This window comes from Notechis scutatus, chromosome 3 (genome assembly GCF_049901735.1).
Source record: "Notechis scutatus isolate UNSWTSFEM ecotype Mainland chromosome 3, rNotScu1.2, whole genome shotgun sequence".
Lineage (NCBI taxonomy): Eukaryota > Metazoa > Chordata > Lepidosauria > Squamata > Elapidae > Notechis > Notechis scutatus.
The window spans coordinates 209,243,947-209,266,118 of NC_142011.1; the positions used below are offsets into that span (position 1 = coordinate 209,243,947).

General features: G+C 44.6%; 1 protein-coding gene across 8 annotated transcripts; it reads right to left on the minus strand.

The window, feature by feature from the left end:
• Positions 1 to 5,532: 5,532 nt before the first annotated feature.
• On the minus strand, positions 5,533 to 22,169 carry LRRC14 (leucine rich repeat containing 14). 8 transcript variants are annotated; one of them, XM_087962287.1, is made up of 6 exons: positions 22,121 to 22,169; positions 19,497 to 19,622; positions 12,709 to 12,983; positions 11,802 to 12,163; positions 8,584 to 9,219; positions 5,533 to 6,810 (listed from the first exon to the last, which is right to left on the minus strand). In XM_087962287.1, the coding sequence occupies exons 4-6, from the start codon at positions 12,122 to 12,124 to the stop codon at positions 6,240 to 6,242; spliced, it is 1,530 nt and encodes a 509-aa protein (XP_087818413.1). In that variant the 5' UTR covers positions 12,125 to 12,163; positions 12,709 to 12,983; positions 19,497 to 19,622; positions 22,121 to 22,169; the 3' UTR covers positions 5,533 to 6,239. The 8 variants fall into 8 exon arrangements, with proteins under 8 accessions (XP_087818413.1, XP_087818414.1, XP_087818415.1 ...); XM_087962288.1 differs by having other exon boundaries at positions 21,902 to 22,146; XM_087962289.1 differs by having other exon boundaries at positions 22,025 to 22,140.
• Positions 22,170 to 22,172: the final 3 nt, after the last annotated feature.

Below are 22,172 nucleotides of genomic sequence, written 5' to 3' on the forward strand. Positions count from 1 at the left end.
AATAAAATCTTATGGTATCTCTGGACAACTGAATAACTGGATAGAAGCATTCCTGTCAAACAGACAACAAATGGTCAAAATTGGGAACGCCCTATCAAATCCAGTACCTGTCAATAGTGGTGCTCCCCAAGGCAGTGTTCTAGGACCAACTCTCTTCATAATCTACATAAACGACCTTTGTGATCATATCAAGAGCAATTGCGTTCTCTTCGCTGATGATGTAAAGCTGTTCAATACCACAGACAATACTACTACCCTTCAAAAAGATCTAGACTATGTATCTGAATGGTCTAACATATGGCAACTCCAAATCTCAACAAATAAATGCTCTGTCTTACATATTGGTAAAAAAATCAGAAAATAAAATACAAGCTGAATAGTCAAGATCTTGTTGATGACCCAAGCTCTGTAAAGGACCTGGGAATACTCACCTCTAATGATCTAAGTGCTAGAGCTCACTGCAACTACATAGCCAAAAAGGCATTAAGAGTTGTTAACCTAATCCTACGTTGCTTTTTCTCTGGTAATATCTCACTACTAACCAGAGCAAACAAAACATTTGCTAGACCAATACTCGAATACAGTTCATCAGTCTGGAATCCTTATCACGTATGTGATATTAACACAATTGAGAAAGTCCAGAAGTATTTCACAAGAAGAGTTCTCCACTCTTCTACCCGTTATAGAATACCTTACGCCACCAGACTCGAAATTCTAAAACTAGAAAACCTCGAATTACGCCGCCTTCGGTCCGACTTAAGCATGGTATATAAAATCATACATTGCAATGTCCTACCTGTCAATGAATACTTCAGCTTTAACCATAACAACACAAGAGCACACAACAGATACAAACTCAAAGTAAACCGCACCAAACTTGATTGCAGGAAATACGACTTCAGCAATAGAGTGGTCAATGTCTGGAATACTCTACCCGACTCTGTAGTCTCTTCCCAAACCCCAAAAACTTTAACCTTAGACTGTCTACTATTGACCTCACCCTTTCCTAAGAGGTCTGTAGGGGCGTGCATAAGCGCACCAACGTGCCTACCGTCCCTGTCCTATTGTTTCTCTTATTCTTTTATTTTTCTTATATGTACCCATTTCATATATTCACAACTATGTATACACTTGTACTTATTATCTTGTAAACAATTGACAAATCAAATAAACAAACAAACAAATCTATCTATCCTCCCTCTATCATCTCTCTCTATCCATCCATCTGTCCATCCATCCATCATCTATCTATCCTCTCTATCATCTCTCTATAATCTCTATCCATCCATCTTATCCATCTATATCTATCTATCTATCTATCTATCTATCTATCTATCTATCTATCTATCATCTATCTATCTATCTATCTATCTATCTATCCTATCTCTCTATCCTCCCTCTCTCTATATGTATATCTTCCTATCCATCCATCATCTATCTATCCTCCCTCTATCATCTCTCTCTATCCATCCATCTGTCCATCCATCCATCATCTATCTATCCTCTCTATCATCTCTCTATAATCTCTATCCATCCATCTTATCCATCTATATCTATCTATCTATCTATCTATCTATCTATCTATCTATCTATCTATCTATCTATCCTCTCTCTATCCTCCCTCTCTCTATATGTATATCTTCCCTATCCATCCATCATCTATCTATCCTCCCTCTATCATCTCTCTCTATCCATCCATCTGTCCATCCATCCATCATCTATCTATCCTCTCTATCATCTCTCTATAATCTCTATCCATCCATCTTATCCATCTATATCTATCTATCTATCATCTATCTATCTATCTATCTATCTATCTATCTATCTATCTATCTATCTATCTATCCCTCTCTATCCTCCCTCTCTCTATATGTATATCTTCCCTATCCATCCATCATCTATCTATCCTCCCTCTATCATCTCTCTCTATCCATCCATCTGTCCATCCATCCATCATCTATCTATCCTCTCTATCATCTCTCTATAATCTCTATCCATCCATCTTATCCATCTATATCATCTATCTATCTATCTATCTATCTATCTATCTATCTATCTATCTATCTATCCTCTCTCTATCATCCCTCTCTCTATATGTATATCTTCCCTATCCATCCATCATCTATCTATCCTCTCTATCATCTCTCTATAATCTCTATCCATCCATCTTATCCATCTATATCTATCTATCTATCTATCTATCTATCTATCTATCTATCTATCTATCTATCTATCTATCTATCCTCTCTCTATCATCCCTCTCTCTATATGTATATCTTCCCTATCCATCCATCATCTATCTATCCTCCCTCTATCATCTCTCTCTATCCATCCATCTGTCCATCCATCCATCATCTATCTATCCTCTCTATCATCTCTCTATAATCTCTATCCATCCATCTTATCCATCTATATCTATCTGTCTCTCTCTCTCTCCCCTCCCTCTCTCTATATGTATATCTTCCCTATCTATCCATCCATCATCTATCTATCCTCTCTCTCTATCCTCTCTCTATCTATCTATAATCTCTATCCATCCATCTTATCCATCCATATCTATCTATCATCTATCTATCTATCTATCTATCTATCTATCTATCTATCTATCTATCTATCTATCTATCTATCCTCTCTCTATCATCCCTCTCTCTATATGTATATCTTCCCTATCCATCCATCATCTATCTATCCTCCCTCTATCATCTCTCTCTATCCATCCATCTGTCCATCCATCCATCATCTATCTATCCTATCATCTCTCTATAATCTCTATCCATCCATCTTATCCATCTATATCTATCTGTCTCTCTCTCTCTCCTCCCTCTCTCTATATGTATATCTTCCCTATCTATCCATCCATCATCTATCTATCCTCTCTCTCTCTATCATCTCTCTCTCTATCTATAATCTCTATCCATCCATCTTATCCATCCATATCTATCTATCTATCTATCTATCTATCTATCTATCTATCTATCTATCTATCTATCTATCTATCTATCCACACACACACGCGCGCATACATACATATGTACATACTGGTTTTTGTGTGTGTGCAATGGTTATCTAATCTCTTCATACAAACCTCCAGGGTTGAAGCACCCATAACTTCTGGAGGCAAGGAGTTCCACTAGTGAATTGTCCTCGCTGTCAGGAAATTCCTCCTCAGTTCCAGATCGCTTCTCTCCTTGATTAGTTTCCACCCATTGTTCCTTGTCTGGCCTTCAGGTGCTTTGGAGAACAGCTTGACCCACTTCCCTCCTCCTCTCTGTGGCAGCCCCTCAAATATTGGAAGGCTGCTCTCCTGTCTCCCCTGGTCCTTCTCTTCCCTGGACTAGCCAGGCCCAGTTCCTGCAACCGTTAGTCTCCAGTCCCCTCATCATCCTGGTTGCTCTTCTCTGCACTCCAGCTGGGCAGTCCGGCTGGGCAGAGCAGGGGAGAGGGAGAGTGAGTTCGGAGGAAGACCCAGGCCCATCCCCTCTTCATCCGAGGGCACGCAGGAAACAGAGAAGGGAGCAACATGGGTTGCATGGCTTACAGGGGAGGAAAGGGTCCCGATTCCCTTCATTAGCCACACCTGAGAGTGAGAGTTTAAAAGAAATGCAGGCTGAATGCGGCAGCTGCTGGGATCAAACGTGACTGTAACCTGTGTTGTCGTGGCTTATCTGTGTTCCTGGCGCCTTCTGAACCGTGTGAGTTTTGCCGTGCCTTCAAGTCTAACATTCTCGCTCCTGCCCTGCCAAACTAATTACTTCAGTTTGGCTTGTTTGGACTTTAAGTTACAGTTTGTGTTGCTCATATTTTGGACTGAATTTCCTCCACTCAAAGGCTGTTCCTGGGAGTTTTTTTCTCCAGCCGAAGGTAACCTGGACATTGGGGGCAAAGTTGGAGATAATAAAGGGACTCTCCTTGCTTATCTGACTGGGTTGCCTTTGTGCCACGGCCCTTTGGGTCATCACATCCACAAGTCTTAAAGCTGTCAAGTTTGAAGACTCGTCTTGAGGATTCAGAGACCACCCTCAATTTAGTGCCGTCCTCACGACAATCCTTAATTTCGATCGGCTCCCTCATGCAGAGACCGCTATACCAGGAAAGAGGGAGGAAAAAATCCCAGGTAGTCCTCCACATACGACAATTGAGCCCCAAAGGAATGTTGTGGCTCCCATCCCTGAGGGAGATACCCCTGGTGGGACCCAGAAGAAGGGCCTTCTACGTGGTGGCTCCCTCTGTAAAATCATCCCCCCAGAGATTAGAAATGGCCTCCACTCTGACACTCTTCCGGAAGGCACTGAAGACCTGGTTTTGCCAGCGGGCCTGGGGAACCCAGAGCCATTCAATGGCTCGTGTGAGGTGCTGTCGTCGGAGCAGGGAGTGTTGTGGTTTGCCAGCAGCCGGTGCAGGCGGCAGCGGAATCGAACAGAACGGGGACCAGCCAGGGAATCTGGAGGGTCCTGCGTCCGATGCAGGGATGGGGCCAGGACCAGGTGGGAGTGAGGTGCTGCCTTTGGAGTCTGGCAGCAGCGAGGCAGAGGACCCAAGGGAGCCTGTTCCCAGTGTGCAGAGCTGCTGGAAGGTGAGGGCAGCTGAAACAAAAGGGGCGATTTGATTTGAAAGGCAATTAAATTTTAATTAGCAAGAAATATAATTTGGATTATAGAATGAAAAGGAGAAGTTGGGATAAGATACGAAGTTGAACAGATAATGTAAATATATATATTACAATTTGGAACTATTTTGTATGTTCTATTGGTTTTTTTAGAAAAGATTTTTTATGTTATTATGCCTTGATTGTTTGTGTATTGTTTCGTAAAACTAATAAAATGTTTAAAAAAAAAAAAAGTCAGGCCAAGATGATGAAACCTTTGCAGGAAGCAAAGTAGTTCGATCGGTTCAGTCATTCTTGAAGCTCTTGTACTTCGGTTGGTTTCTTTTCTACTTCATTGGATGCTTCTGTTATTGGCAGCACTTCACAGAACTGAAAGGTGGGTGCTTATCTTGGGGGACTCTTTGTGATTAATTCTGGCTGGGAATGAAAAATTCCCAGTGTTGCAATAAAATAAGTCTTGGCTTTTTTCTCTGAAAATGCTTTCCTTCTCATCGTTTCTCTGAAATGTTTTCAAAGGAGAAAAAAAAAACTAAAGTCCAGTTGCCGTTTGGAAAAGGCACCTTTGGGACAACCATCCTATTAATATAGCAATAGCGCTCAGACTTATATACCGCTTCAGAGTGCCTTTACAGCCCTCTAAGCAGTTTCCAGAGTCAGCCTCTTTCCTCCAACAATCTGGGTTCTCATTTTACCCACCTTGGAAGGACGGAAGGCTGAGTCAACCATGTGCTGGTCAGAACTGAACACCCTGGAGTAAACAGTGAGTTACCTTGCAGTACTGCGCCACGCTGCTCTAAATTTGAAATGTTGTCTACTCATCTCTAATTCAACTTCAACCTGAACTTAATTCCAGACGCTCCTTGGAGACGGCTCGTGTCGCAGGCAGATTCCAGCCGTTCCCACAAGTCAATGACAGATACTAGTACTTTGCTCTGAGAGGCATCGTTTTTTTTATTTCAACATAAAAGCTGTTGTGTCGTCATCTTCCCCCCTCCCGCCAACCCATCGTAAAACGAGGTTTCCCTCTAAACTCGAGATCCAAAACTTGCCTCCTCCCACCTTATCCGACAACGCGAGAGGGCGAACGACAGGTGAAAAAACGCCCACCTGCGCTCTCTTATCTCAGACCCCACAACAACACAACGCTACTTTCTGATGTATAGAAGTAAAAAATAATAATAATCAAACAACAGGGAACATGACCCCCCCCCCACCTCCCTCCCATTGCTACATGCACTGGAAATGGTCTGCAATTGGGGGGGGGAAACATGGTTGGGACAGACATCCTGGGCTGGCATCTACCTCCAGCAGGGATGGAAAGACAGCAGAAGCCCCCCCACCCCACCCCAGCTGTGTGCCCCCTTCCACCCATCCCTGCCAGGTGGCTCCCGTTCACTGGCAACCTTGAGGGCCCAGCACAATTGGCAGAGCGTGTTTCCGGACTTCGGGAAAACCTCCCTGCAGGCTCTTCCATCGGCTGCTGGCGGGGTTAAGCCGGGCGTGGCTTCTGGCTTTACACCCACCGGGACTGCCAGGTGGGCTCAGATCACCGACAAGAGAGGAAGAAGAAGAAGGGAGGGGGGGGGGCTTTATTCCAGATTTAGGTGCGGAAGAGTACCAACGCCCAACGGGGCTATAAACTGAAATAGTCGAGGCTGTTGTGGCGACAGAGGTTCGTGGTCCAGATGGCGTCTCCCCGGTTGGCGCTCAGCAGCATCTGCTGGAGTTCGTTGCTGACCCGGGAGAACTTCTCCTCATCCACCGAACCGTTGAGCAGGTTGGAAGAGGTGGGGGGCCAGGGCAGGTCGTCCCCGTAGCAGTCCACGGGGTAGGGGTAGATGACCAGCCGCAAGTCCAAGAGGCCCACCGTCTTGTGGAGCAGGTTCTTCACCCCCTTGGCAGAGATGGGGTTGCCGAAGACGCCCAGGTAGCGGAGGCGGGTGCAGCGGCAGAGGGCGGGCAGGAGCAGGTTCAGGTGGCTGTCCATCAGCCGGCACTCCATGATGTCCAGGTGGAGCAAAGAGGAGGCGGCCTCGGTCAGCAGGCCCTGCAGAGGCTGGAGGAGGCTGTCGGACAGGTTGTTGCCGCTCAGGTCAAGCTTCTTCAGGGCCGAGGTGTGGAGGCTTTGGGAGAGGTAGGCGAAGTCGTTGGGCAGCAGGTAGCAAAAGGCCAGCTCCAGGCTCTCCAAAGGGCTTCGCAGGTCCCTGCAGGTAGGGCAAAAGAGAAGGCCGGTTAAGGACCGGCGGGGGGCCCCTCCCTCCCCACCCCTCGTGCTGGGACATAGGAGCTGTGCGGTGGTTTCAGGAGGAGGACCACCACCCTCGGCCCATCCATCAGGCACCAGGGATGAACTGCCAAAAGGTCACCGGTGTTATTTGTTATTTATTATTAAACTAGCTCGATATACCTGTGCTTCGCTACAAAACTATGTGGCTGGGCTGAGTTTCTGGGGAGGAAAATAAAGGGATAAAAGTTCTGCCTCTGCCTACCAGCATCCATCAGTATCCATCTGGCTAGTGTCCTGTCAGTGTGTGAGAGTGAGTTGAAGGCTGTTTGGAAACTGAAAGAGTATTTGCTGTGTGAGCAAGGAGGAGACAGCAAGGAGCCTGGGCGTGGCTTAGCTCAACAGTTCTGTACTAAAGCTGCTTGGTGCGGTGAAACTGAAACTGAAACTCCTCTCCTCTGCTTGGGTTTTGCATTTGGAACAGATTTCTTTTCATGTGGGGTGGGGGAGTAGAAATCCTTAGCATCAGAGCGTGTTAATAATAATGTAGGAAATAGTAATGCTCTGAGGGTCATTTTGAAAAAAACCTTTCTTAGCAAGGACCTAGAAGCCAAGAGGAACATACATGCCAAATTTCAAAATTTCAGGCTTTACGGTTCTGGAGATTTCGTGATGACGCGTGAGTGGTAATTTCACTTTACACACACACACACACACACACCTATTTATGCCTATAAAGCATGGTGGGACTTCCTATTGGGGGAGGCCGTATTGTTGGAGAAACACGGTACAAAACCTATGCGCAATATGAATTAAATAATATAAAAGATAAATACTTGACCCTAAGTAATAAAATGAAAATAAATAAAAAATGGATGCAAAATACAATGTATTTCATTGGCCTGGGGGTTTGTGTTAGAAGTAATGAATCAAACCATGACTTGTTTTCTCCTCTCCTTTTTGGTCAACCTGAAAATTACATTTCAAAACATGCCCTGGGGCTTCATCAGAGGGCTGACCCTACGCCAAGGCCCAAGATTGTGTGTCGCCCATTTAAGGGGTCTTTTAAGAAGTGAAAGGCGATACAGAAGAGAATTAAACAAACAAAAAACAAGGGAAAAGTACATTTTAAGCCCACAAACGCCTGGCCTATGCTTTTTCCTCTTCTCCTTCCTTATTTTCCCCATGATTCTCATTTTTCTTTGTATTTTATATTTGGACAAATTATTTAAAAAGTTATCAGGAAAAAAAAAAAAAGAAAGAGGTTTCCCAGATCTGTACAGAATGCAGACTAACAGAGCTGGGGGGGAGCCGGGAGGTCTTCTAGTCCCACCCCCTCCTCAAGGATACATCACGTGACCACGTGACGATGTGCGTTTGACTCCCCTGCCCTTTCCCATTTCAGACAAGGGATTGCCCAAGTCTCTTCTTGGAAACCTCCAGGGATGGAACTTCGGGAGGGAAGCTGTTCCTCTGATTCATTGTCCTAACTGTCAGTAAATCTGTCCCTAGATCTAGGTCAGGGGTCCCCAACTCCTGGGCTGCTGTCTCCTACCAGGCCGTGGCCTATCTGGAACCGGGCCACGTTGAGAAGTGGGCTGGTGCATGCGCAGCTCAACTCGTGAGAGTGGCATGCTGGCGTGGGATGGGAGCCGCGTTCGTACGTGTCAGGCCTGGTTCCCCTCTCCCCCCCGCTAATCCGGGCTGCCAAGCCGCAGAGGTTGGGGACCGCTGGTCTCTGTTGCTCTCTTACCCCAGGAGTTGCCGCAGCTTGCCTGAAAGCCTGGAGGAGCCCAGGTTCAGCTCTTTGAGGCAGGTGAGGCGGCTGAGCTGGGTGGCGAAGTACTGCAGGCTCCCTTCCATGCCCACCGTCAGGCGCCGGACATCGATGTTGCTGTAGGGCAGCTTCAGGCTGGCCAGGTTGGTGAACTTGGTCAGGTGCGGCAGGACCACCCTGAGGCCAGAGAGCCCGAGGTTGTTGAACCGCAGGTCCACCTGCCGGACCCCAGCGGGGTCTAGGAACTCCAGCAGCCCCACGGTGCTGGCGATGGACAGCTCCTCTGCCCGGAAGTCCCGGCAGCGCAGGCGCAGGGCGTTGCCGCTGTTGATCTGCAGGGCGTCTTTCAGCACCACGTAGGAGGTGCTGTTGACAAAAAGGTCCACCCAGACATCCACGGACACAGGCTGCGGTGCCGGCAGGGCCACTGAGCTGCTGTAGGGGCCCTTCCTCCGCTTGGAGGAGCGCTTCAGGCACTTGCTCTGCTGCTTGGAGACGTCCAGGCAAGCCTTGGCCAGCGTGACCGTCCGGGACCACAGGCTCATGCTCTCGGGGCCATGCCCTTCGTCCTGGAGGCCTGTCATGTCCAGGATCTGCAAACGCTGCCCCTTGCTGGCCGGAGGAGCGACAAAAGAAAACCGTTAGGGGTCCGCTTTCCAGCAAACCTCCATTCCACCCAATAACTCTGAGACAGACGTCTCTCAAAAGTTCCTTTTTATTTGGATAGTAACTGGCCCAACTGGGGAATCCCGAATCTGAAAGTTTCGGGCTTCCTTGCAATAAGCAAAAACTACAAAATCCATTCCCTGCACCCATCATCACATCACATGGTCCAATCATCATCTGTCCCAACTTGAGACTTCCCCTCACTTAGGTGCAACACAACCTGACCTTGAATCAGAAAAAGAATTTTATTATGTCTAACTAGATCTACTCCAATGAATTCCCCCCTCCCACTTTCCCAGGCTCCATTGTGGCCTCAGATCTCAATTTGGCTTCCAAAGCTGACATTAGGTTGACCAGGAATCTAAGGTGTTCTATTGAAAGTCTTGAGGAAGGAGCATAGGTGCCGATGTCACCCTTGCCTCTGCAGGCCTTCGAGGTCCTGCAAGGTTCTTCAGGAAACACCCCAAGTCCCTGAGATGACACTCTGTGTCCTTTGGAGATCCTCCAAGAGTGGTGGGTGGCTATTTCTATACTTATTTTAAACTAGGAGTGTCAAACTCGCAGGACGCGGAGTGGATGCGTCACGTGCTGGCCAAACCCCCGGTTTAGCAAAGGGGAAAGAAGTTGTGATACGTCACGTGACGACGTGAGTTTGATCACCCCTGATCTAGAGTGTGCCAGCTTGTCTGGGTGGGGTGGGCCAATGCTTCTGGGTGGAGAAGTGGACAAGGTAGCAAACGTATGAATAAAGAGTGTCAAGGTTCTCCTTTGCTAAGGGAGGTCTGTCTTTATTCAGCTGAGTAAACATGTAAAGCTTATTGAGGTAAATACCTGGACCAAGCCACACCTGAAACTGGCAAAACAGTGAGAGCAGCGGTAGCAGCGGCAAGAACAGAGTTCATCAGCATTCCTCCAGCTGACCACAGAGTTGACTGGTCTGCCTTCCTAGAGGTCACCCTTTGCACAAGCCTAAATAATAGTGTTCCGATGGGACTAGAAACAAAATAGGATTCCTTTGTGCTCGCTGTGATCTTTTCTTAAAGTGTTTCCAGCATCCCTGGAGAAAAATAGCGTTACTACTGGACTGACTTATTAAATACAGCAGGGGGTCCCCAAACTTGGCAACTTTAAGACTTGTGGACTTCAACTCCCAGAATTCTCCAGCCAGCATAGCTGGCTGGAGAATTCTGGGAGTTAAAGTCCACAAGTCTTAAAGTTGCCAAGTTTGGGGACTCCTGGTGTACAACTTGGTATTCTGGGCATCTTAGGGCAAAGGATCCAAGGTAGTGACCGGGCAAATAAAATGAACCTAAGGCGTGAGAATCCGATCTTTATCTTCACATGCAAAGGTTTTAACAGCAATGTGTAGGAATCGCTAGTAATGAAAAATGACCTTCCAGATAGATAAGAGGGTCAACAAGTCTTAAAAAGGCTGGAGAAAAGTTTAAGTGTGGGATACAACTTAAAATGAAAAAGCCAGGTGAGATGCATCACAAATTTAGAAATTCTAGGGAATCCTGGTTTTAATACAGGTAGTCCTTGACTTACAACACAATTGAGCCCAACATTCCTGTTGCTAAGCAAAACAACGGTTAAGTGATATTTTCCCCCATTTTATGACCTTTCTTGCCACAGTTGTTAAAGTGAATCACTGCAATTGTTAAAGTTAGTCACACAATTGCTAAGTGAATCTGGCTTCCTTGTTGACTTTGCTCGTCAGGCACTGCAACTGTCATAATTATGAGTGAGTTACCAAATATCTGAATTGACCATTGGGCTGTTGCAATGGTCGTAAGTGTGAAAAATGGCCTTAAGTCACTTTTTCCAGTGCCTTTGTAACTTTTTGTGAGGAGCAGAAAAATAGCCTATTGGAGCACCAGAGTCCATAGGTCTCAGAAGGATAGCAGGCCCTCCCAAAAAAGCTACATGAACCAAAGTTTTAGACAAGAAAGATTTCAAAGTGTATCAGAACTATTTCTAATCCTGCGGAGCTGTTGCTATGAAATGTGATTGTGCAAAGTATGCAGTTTTGAAAACCGCAAGAAATAAGGAACTGAAAGCAGCCGAGGGAGAGAGGTTTGAGATGTCCAGGGGTGTATGTGGAGACGGTCTGTCTGAAGGAAAGACAAGGAAGTTTAAGTTGTGAAACTGCAGGCAGAAAAGTATCAAAATAATGTCTTGGGCTCTGAGTTCAGGACCACCAGCTATGTAGCTGTTCCTTGCTGGACTCAGCTATGTCATGGACCACCTCGTGGCAATGGGGTATTGATAGAAGTTGTGTTACGAGGGCTCGTTTATGCTCCAAATTGCTCATGAAATAAAACCTCTGAATCTTAACGTAAGAATTGTTTATTGTATTGCTGTTTCCTGTTTCTTTTACTGGAATTATTTTTATGACACTTTGAATGGCCACTCACTGAGCTGTTGCAAGTCAAGGACTGCCTTTATTTTTCTGGCCTCGGTGGAGATGCACATTCTGTGTGCTTCATTTAGGAAGACAAGAGAAAAGAAGGAAGGGGTACACATACCTCTTACTACCCTTTCGATCCTCCAGCATCTTCATGAGGTACGTCACCACTCCCAAAATAATGGCCTGAATGCACAACTTGTTTGGTTTCTCCCGGATCAGGGCCCGTTCACAATGCTGACATTTGCGCAAGAGTTTCTGGAAACTGAGGACAGGGAATGGCCAGGTCTGCACCAATTGCTGGAGCGACGGAGTTCTCTTATCCATGAAGGCAGCCTTGAATAGGACGGGATACAGCTCCTTTGGGAGGAAGCCCAGGGCCTCTTGCAGAGTTGTGTAGTGAGAGACAACCTTCTGGGCACAGAGGAAGACCAGGGAATACATGGCAGCAACTGGATGGAGGGGCTGCGAGCCAGAAGTTTGCTATGGGAAAGAATAATATTACTAGATACTTTCTCTGCAGTCTGTCTCAAAAAACATTCATCTAAGTGTTCAAACCTTCAGTTTCAAGAAACATCTAATGAGAAATTGACATACATAATGCACTTTATAAACAAAAGCCACAACATTCCTGCAAAGAAGGAATGGTCAATGGCAGTCAAAAAAGGTTAGATTGAGTCCGCTTGTGGCTATGTAGGGATTCGAGGCTGATTCCTCTTTATACTCTGCCTCCAAGTTTTGCCACTCCTCCTACTGTGAGGGACTGACTGTCATGGAGAATAACTATGTGCACACTAAAAGTTGACAATGACTTGATGGCAGATAAACAATCCTGAAAGGGCCACAAGCCTCACTCTTGTCAAAGTTAAGGAAGGGCTTGAAGCCAGCCGGCATTTCAATCACATTCCACTGACCGCAACGGAAGAAAAGCACATGAAATCCCTGCCTAGTTAAATCAGGATTACAAGCCTTTTGGGTCCTCCAAGAGATGAAACTCTATGATAAATGATCCCCTTTTACAGACTTACAGGTCCTGGAAGTTTTCTGATGTCTTGAGATAAGAGAAGGGATTTTTTTTCTCCAGAGATAGCTGCTCTGATGACACTCTAATATCTCTTTGGGGAAAGGTGGTCACGGATTCCCACTATATCAAAAAAAGCAAATTCAGCACTTCCAACTGATTTCTGCTTTTTCTTCTGACTGGATCGGCAGAGCTATCCAAAATGAGTTCCTCAGGAGATGCAGCTTTTCTATATTGTATCCTCTTCAAAACGCTTCTCTTCGGATTCCTCCATGACTAAATCTGAGGCAGAAAAACACGAGCATAACTAACAAATTAATGGAGCTTTTACAGACCCCTCACATCCTGGACATAAATGGTTTCAACTTCTACCCTCAAAACGATGTTATAGGGCATTGCACACAGAACGACTAGACACAAGGACAGTTTTTTCTGCATGCCATCACTCTGCTAACAACTAATTCCCACAACACTGTCAAACTATTTACCAAGACAGTATTACTATTCTTCTTCTCATCCTTTCTATTACCCATCTCCTCCTACTTATGACTATAACCTTGTTGCTTGTATCTTTACTATTTCTATTGTTTTAGTTTCCTAGTATGATTTGATTGCTTAATTTGGTATCCTATGATTATCACTGTGTTGTATCTTATGATTCATGATGTATTTTTATGTACACTGAGAGCTTCTACACCAAAGACAAATTCCTTGTGTGTCCAATCACATTTGACCAATAAAGAATTCTATTCTATTCTATTCTATTCTATTCTATTCTATTCTATTCTATTCTATTCTATTCTATTCTATCCTATCCTATCCCTATCCTAGGAGCAGGCACACAGGTAAGACAGCAGATATGTCTATGAGAATCTCCGTAGATATACAGATAATCCTCTACTCACAATTAGAATTGACCCCAAAATTTCTGTTGCTAAGTAAGACAGTTGTTAAATAGTTTTGCCCCATTTTATGACCTTTCTTTCCATAGTTGTTAAGTGAATCACTGCACTTGTTAAGCTAGTGACAAAATCTGGCTTCCCCGTTGACATTGCTTGTCAGGTCGCTAAAGGTGATCCTGTGACCTGGGGACATTGCAACCGTCATAAATATGAGTTAGTTGCCAAGCCTCTGAATTTTGAACACATGATCGTGGGGGGATGTTGCAATGGTCTCTAGTGTGAAGAACAGTCGTAGGTCACTTTTTTCAGTGCCATTGTAACTTGGAATGGTCACTAAATGAATGGTTATAAGTCAAGGATTACCTGTATTTTGTAGATACTTGCCTGACCAGAAGTATGGCTATAATTAGGAGCCTCTGTGGCACAGTGGTTAGAGTGCAGTACTGCAAGCTGCCTGCAATTTGGCAGTTCGAATCTCACCAGGCTCAAGGTTGACTCAGCCTTCCGTCCTTCCCCAGGTGGGCAAAATGAGGACCCAAATTGTTGGGAGCAATAGGCTGACTCTGTAAACTGCTTAGAGAGGGCTGGAAAGCACTATAAAGCGGCATATAAGTCTAAGTGCTATTGCTATAAGGGGGGGGGGGGGAGAATGTCAGGAGCTATTTTAAATGATTCAGGAGGAAGCATTTCTTTGGCTTGCAATACAGCGAGTGGTTTCAAGAGAACAATCTGTGCTCCATTGTAGCAGCGTTCCAATTATGCTTTATTCCTTTAAAGTGGTAGATGATGGCCAGCCTTCTTAAAGGCTCTTATAAAGCCATTTTGATCTTCATAAAGTGTTGCAGCATTAAGCTGCCTCTGAATTCCTACTTTTGAAATGACTGTTAACACTTAACATTATTGTTACATTAATGTTGACGTATGTAATTGTGTAATATGTAGTTGATCATCAAGAGTTATTTTTTTCTCTTTATTTCAATGGGATGTACTTTGTGCATAAAACTCCCAAAGAATTTTAGCCTTAAAGAGGTGCAACTTTATTTCAAACAAATGTGACTGGGCTCCATAACTTGTTCATCCCATGGCTGGATGAAGCAACAGCTATTTTTTTTTTTTGCTCAGTGACCTAAAAAGACCCTGGTCTTGTCAAAAAGGGAGGGGGAGACAACCTCAGCTAGACAGTCTCAGAGGGACCTGTAATCCCACACAGCATTTTGCAGCTGGCTAACCCGTAAATAGTTGTGTCTTGAGAAGAGGCAGAATATAAATCTACCCACCTATCCCCGATAACAACAAAGAACAGTCTGGGTGGGGATGGAAAATTGGGTTTGGTTATTAAGGCTAGTGATTCGCATTATTTCCACTGAATTGAGAGGATGGTCCTTCTGGGAGAGGCAGGAAGGAGAAACAGGATATCACCTCTTATTCTTACCTAAGAGAAAGCTCCATTTAACCAATGCACAGGTTTAACATATAAAACTTATTACATTTGACCAAAGATTCTTCAACAAGCTGAAATGCCACTTTACCCTCAGAAAATGAGGACAATTATTTTATAAAGCATTGTCATTGCTTAAACTGCTAGTCTGAATTAGGAAGAACAAAAAAAGCCTCTCTACACAATTCCTCTCCTCTTTCCTTTTATCTCTACCACTTTCGCCTTGATGAAATGAGCACCAACTAGCAGTCAGAAGACGTGATAAAAACTCTTTAATTGCACAACCTATGGACAAATTTAACCATAGTTTCAACTGGGAAGTTGTGACCATAAGCCAAATCCAAAAATGTTAGGGAATTAACAATCGACCACAAATAGATACACAGACATAAATAATATCCACAGAATATGTGAAAGAAACCAGCCACAAGCCAAAAACTGGAACAAAATGGCCAAAACTATCTCCCCACCAGCAATCAGATGCAATTATATGAGCAGGTTAGCACCAAGATTAACACTAGATAAACCATCAAGAAGGAAACCCCAATCAAGGTACTACCAAGGCAAATAAACAAGTCCATAGTAAACAGCCTAATCAAGGAAATACCAACATTGACAGGGCAAGCCAGTAGCATATAAACAGAATGCAAACCTCACTCCTTACTAGCACTGATGATGCTTCCTGGTTGGGTAATGAAACGTCTGGAGGAACACAACCAAGCTCAGAGGGCAACAAGGATTCCTCACAGAAGAGCCATCATATATTTCCTTACCCTGATTATTGAAATGTCTTCTTAGTTAAAGGTGTAGCTGGAGAGCAATATTAAACTATGGGTGAAAGAAAACAAGCAGTCCAAGTTTATATGCACTCAATGTAGTTGGAGGACTCCACAGATTTACCCCCAAATATTGTGAACCCCATTCAGCTACAGACCCCACCAAGCTGGAGGGTCTGTTTGTGGATGATGCTTCTCTCTCCTCCTCCTCCTCCCAACCCACCAAAAATATGCAATTCTCTGGGGACTTGAAGATGTGAGATTGAAGAAATACTTTTAACAAAAGAAACCAGGCTCAGAGATATAGCCCTCATAATCCGGGATGCAACTGCTCATCAAATCCTAAAAAAATCATGGACCCCACCCCTTGATGGATGTAACAGTGAACTGGATTTCGATACTGAGTGCTTTTGCCAGCAACCTCAAGACACAATCATCAATGGGGGGAAAAATCTTACATAACAATCTCAGCAGAGCGCAGCCAGATGCCATCCAAGGCCTCAAGAGACTCACCATGACATCATAATCAAAGAAGCTGAGGCCAAGCAACTCTTCCCAGATCTTATGTCACCAGCACTCTCCTAAGAGACACCAGAGATTTCCAAAGAAGACTGAAATCTATTGACCACCCCTGGGATATAATCACTTAGCTGCCATGGATGGTGAAGTGTCATACAACCACCTTCTCACAAATATGGGCTTCAAGCCGTCAGGATCATCCCCATTAATGTCAACACAGTATGGCACGTGTGAGTTTATGCTCACCAATGTGAGTCTGTACAGTGACTGAGTTTCTCTTTGCCGATGAGAACTACTTCACCGTTGCTAAAAATTTCGATTATAAGATAAAATCTAATTCAAACTAAAAGGAAAAAAGAGTAAAAAGTGCAAGTGAAATGACTCTAAGAAGGAAAAAGGTGTAGAATGACTTCCAATCTTCATCCTAAATATAAACAAAGTTAGTACTGTTTATACCAGTGGTGGCTAACCTTTTTGGGCTCCTGTGCCAAAAACTGTGCATGCGCTTGCATGCCAGCACCCAGAAGGCAATGTGCGCGCCCACCCACACACACCCCCTTATCTGCACTGCACCTCCCAGCTGATTTTCGGCCCATTTGAGGCCTTTTTCAGCCTCCCAGAGGCTTGAGGAAAGCTTCTGCAGCTTTTGCAGGCCAAAAAAATGGGCCCGTTTTGTCACTTCTGGTATTTCCAGAAATACAGGAAGTGACCAAACTGGCCTCAAACAGGCCGAAAATCAGCTGTGAGGCACACATGCATGCGCAGTGAGGTAGTTTGCCTGCGGCTCGCATGTTGACACAAATGGCACAGGTGGCATGCATGCCATAGATTCGCCATCGCGGGTTTATACTCTCTAAAATTATATTTATCTTTTCATGTGTCTATAAACAAATCCACATCATCTTTTCAGTCCTGGTGCCAGCAGATAGCCTAGATTAGAAAGTGTAGCTAGAAGTAGTAACATATCTTTACCTTGATCAAATAAAGTAACTTTATATTCCTTTCTTTTGCATTTTACATTCTTAATATTTATTCAAATATTGCCATATTTTATTTCTTTTCATTTCTTCTTTGTCCCATCACACAGAGCATTCCAAGGCTCTTATAAAAGTCTCTTTTATAAATCCATTAAGGAAAAAATTACCTGTCAATTACGTTTGGCTTGCCAGTTGTAAATCCACTTTTGATACCACCTCTTATCTTCTCAGATAAAATTTGTTCTACATCTGACATTTCTTTAATGACATATTTTGGACACAGACTAATCACAGAAGCAGACATCACTACTCAGATTGTTGATACCTTGACTATTATTCTCTGATTTCATTCTTCAAAAGTCTTCAATATTTTTATTGCTGTAACATGTTGCAGGCTTGTGCATTTTCCTCTACTAAAAATCTTTACTTCCTTCTAGTATCTCATTTTTTAAATCATGAAAGTATACCTCCATGTTATGTTTTGTGAAAACCAAAACAGAACAAGCGGTGCTTTATAATGAATTCCAAAAACATTTTTTCAGCTTAAGTTTCAATTTTACCTGTACCCTTAGTCCACTTTTTAAGATCAAAAATCTTCTATGGTTTTTTGTTTATATCAGATTCTTTAAAATCTTAAGCTTATGGTTTTCTTTCACTCAGGATTAAAGATCTAGAGTCTCCTATCATTTTCACACCTGTCATGCCAAGATCCCTAATAATTTAAAAATAATTAATGAGCTATTTCTAGTGATCAGTGATTAGAAAAGGAGGTTTGCAAATGTATCTTTTATAAGGCCCTTGTGTGGTTGTGAGCAAGATGGTTAATTCCACTTCTCCCAGTGCTCAGACCCAGAAAACACTGTTGTCCTGTGGTCTCCTCTCCTTTCCTTACCTGGAGAGGTGCCAAAGAACTGGTCTATTCATTAGTTTCTTGGTCTTTTTGCCGTGGTCATCCGATCTGCCTTCAGTTTTCCATACCTCCTCCAGAAGCCATTACATCATCTGGCAATAATATGCACCAAATCAGTGGCACAGCCATTGACCTATATTCAGCCCCTTATAATGCATAATGCAAACATATCTAAGATGCCTGCTCCTAGTTTCCCCACAACAACAATCCTGAAGACTGTGCTGAGAAAGGAGTACTGGCCCAAAGTCACCTAGCTGACTTTTATGCCTGGCGTAAGATAATATGCCAGTATTTTCAAGACTGACTAAGAACAATGGCTTTCTCAATTCCCATCATCTAAAATCCCTCCTTTACTCGAGATTCACTCATGATACATAAAGATCAAATTCTATCATGTCTTCAGCAATTTCTTCCCAGCCATGTAAATAGTACTGGCAATTTTATAGGAGTTGTGGACTTCAACTTTCAAAATTCCCCAGCCAGTCTACTTAGAAGTAATTAATGAACTATTTCTGACAATCCGTGGTTAGAAACATACAGTAGTTTGCAAATGTCCCCATTGGCTGGGGAATTCTGAAGTCCACAGGTCTTAAAGTTGCCAAAGTTGGACACCTCTGAGGTAAAGAGAGGTCCGCTTCCTTGGTGTTTGGGTAAAACTACCATGTTAGGTATATGAAAATATTATAGAATATGAGAAATCTCCAGACTGTATGTTTGCAGCTTCCACCCGGAAACACATCATCTTATTTACGGCATCATCTACAGCTAGGTTCAACCCTATATATTCTGACTGACCTGACAGAGATACAGGTAGTCCTCAACTTACAACAGTTCATTTAGTGACCTTTTAAAGTTACAAAGGCACTGAAAAAAGTGGCTTAGGGCTGTTTTTGTTATGACCTTTGAGCATCCCCATGATCATGTGATCAAAATTCACACGCTTAGCAACCGGTTCATACTTACAGCCAATTGCTGTTTCCCAAGGTCACATGATCTGCTTTTGCGATATTCGGACAAGCAAAGTCAATAGGGAAGCCAGATTCACTTAACAACCAGGTTACTAACTTATCAACTGCCGTGATTCACTTAACAACTGTGGCAAGAAAGGTCGTAAAATGGGGGGGGGGAGATTCCCTTAAAAAATGTCTCACTAAACAGAAATAGCAATAGCACTTAGAATTATATACCACTTTATAGTGCTTTACAGGCCTCTCTAAGTGGTTTACAGAGTCAGCCTATTGCTCCCAACAATCTGGGTCCTCATTTTACCCACCTCAGAAGGATGGAAGGCTGAGTCAATCTTGAGCCTGGTGGGATTTGAACTGCCAAATTGTAGGCAGCTGGCTGCAGCAGAAGTAGCTGGCAGTGCTGCACTCTAACCACTGCAACACAGAGGCTCCTGAAATGAAATTGAAATGTTGGGTTCAATTGTGGTTATAAGTTGAGGACTACCTGTGTATTCTGACCGACCTGACCGAGATGCTCAACTGAGGGAATTCAGGCATTTGGGAGGCATTCAGAAGACAGACTGACCCATCTAGTCCAATCAAGAGACAAATCAACAGAGCCAGATCTATCCCTAGAGAGGACCTATTAAAAGACAGTTCACAGAAACAGAATCAGCTAACACCTCTCCTGACACCTAGAAATCCACAGCCTGAGACATTCAAATGCATTATTAATAGACGGCAACCACACCAGACACACAGCCAACCAGCCAGCCAACCTTAAACGGATCCTCACAGGAAATAAGAAAGAAAATAAGATGCAAAGAGGAACCAGATCCATTCTCTGATATGTGAGTCTGAGTTCATCTGCCTCAAGTCAGAGCCAAACTTAAATGCCCAATTGTCAACTAATTATCCTAAGAATGCCTCCATCAAAGTCTGTGCAAAAGAACAAAGGGCTGACATTGATCCCTGGGCCTGGCCCAGTCCTGGCCCCTCAGCATTTACTACAACAAAGGATCCCATGTACCAGATTCCTCGCTCTGCAGAAAACAGCAAATGCTCATTGACTGTGTTGGATTTGCTTAACCACCATGTGATCCACGTAACAACCACAGTGACATAAAAGTAAAAACTATGGGTAAATCCTCGATTTTGAGCCTAAAATTTCTGTTGCTAAGCGAGACAGTTGTTAAATGATCGCATGACTCTGGGACACTGCAACTGTCATAAATGTGAGTCAGTTGCTAAGCATCTGAATTCTGATCACGTGACCAGGGGGATCTTGGAACGGTCTTAAGTGTGAAAAACGATAAGTCACTTTTTTTATCCCCATGGCTGAGTGATCAAAATTCACACACTTGGCAACTGACTCATATCTATGACGATTGCTGTGTCCTGGGGTCACATGATCCCTTTTGTGACCTTCCGACAAGCGAAGTCAATTGGGAAGGCAGATTCACTTAATGACTGTGTCACATAACAACTGCAGCGAGTCACTCAACAACTCTGGCAAAAAAAGGTCATGAAACGGGGCAAAACTCACTTAACAATTGTCTCGCTTGGCAACAGAAATTTTGGCCTCCATTGCGGTCGTAAGTCAGGGACCATCTGTATATGCTTCAGTTTTCTGGCAAACTTAGTACGGAGGTACTTTTAAACCTGGCACAGTGTGGCAGTAAAATAATGCACAATCCACAGTCTATGGACCAGATATGATGCCTTTCCCTCTGTGAGGGAGGGAGGTGGTGGATTAAAAAAATGTGAGAAATTAAAAGAAACAAATTAAAATAGAAAAGACAAAAAATAAACTTGCAACCAACCAATCCTGCAGGTGAGGAAAGGTCAGAGAAACTTGCAAAGAAATACAGGTATCCTTAACTTGCAGCCATACAGAACAGAATAAACAGTGGTACAGAATAACAGAGTTGGAAGGGACCCCAGAGGTCTTCCAGTCCAACCCCCTGCTCAGGCAGGAGACAGAATGATAGAATGAGAGCTGAAAGGGACCTTGGAGTTCTTCTAGTCCAGCCCCCTGCTAAAAGCAGGAAGACCCTTACAGAATCATAGAATGACAGAGTTGGAAGGGACCTTAGAGGTCTTCTAGTCCAACCCCCTGCTCAGGCAGGAGACCCTTTTATCATTTCAGACATTTTTCACACTTACGACCGTCGCAGCCTCCTCACGGTCCCCTGATCAAAATTCAGGTGACTCGTATTTACGACGGTCACAGCCTCCCAGGTGGGGTGGGGGTGTGTCACGTGATCCTTTGGTGACCTTCCCACAAGCAAAGACAATGGGAAAGCCAGATTCGTTTAACAACCACGTGACTCGCTTAACAACCACGGCAAGGAAGGTCGTAAAATGGGGGGGGAAACCTTACTCCATCTTAGCCATGGGAAATTTGGGCTCAACTGCGGTCGTAAGTCGAGGACAGCCTGCATTTAGGGTGGGTTTTTTTTTAAATACCCCCCCCCATGTTCCCTCGTTCAAATCTTGCCAAGCTCGTCGCCCCCCCATGAGAATCCCCTGAGAGACCCTCATTTTCCCTCAGCGTTCCCCCCAAATTGTTGGGCGCTCCCCACCCCGAAGCCTAGGAAACCCCCCTCCCAAAAAATAAGACAAAAGGAGAGGCCTCCCATAGATGGAGCCGCGGCACGTGCCGGCCTAACGGCTGCCAAGCGCCCTTCCTTCGCAGGCAAGGCCCGGAGAAATGCCCCTCAGCGGCTACCGGGGCGCGGGGTTTGGGGCCTTGTTCCGCTCCCGGGCCTCTCTTCACGACGCTCCTCAGAGTCTGAGGGGCTGTTTCCATGGCAACGAGAGGCCCGCGACACCACCACCACCCCGCCCTTACCCGCGCCTCGCTCCGTCGGGCCCGCGTTTTTTCCCCTCCCCCACCAAAGAAGCCCATTCCCGAGCCTCTCCCCTCCCCCCTCAGCCCCGCTCCGACCGGACAAGAAGTCCCGCGGCGGCCTCCGTACTTCTCCCGCGCACGCGCCTTC

Coding starts and splice junctions, on each gene's coding strand:
- LRRC14 (XM_087962287.1), bottom strand. CDS start 12,124: ATGTATTCCCTGGTCTTCCTCTGTGCCCAGAAGGTTGTCTCTCACTAC. Junction 9,220..11,801: donor GATCGAAAGGGTAGTAAGAG/GTATGTGTACCC, acceptor TCCTCCGGCCAG/CAAGGGGCAGCGTTTGCAGA. Junction 6,811..8,583: donor AAGCTGCGGCAACTCCTGGG/GTAAGAGAGCAA, acceptor CCCTACCTGCAG/GGACCTGCGAAGCCCTTTGG.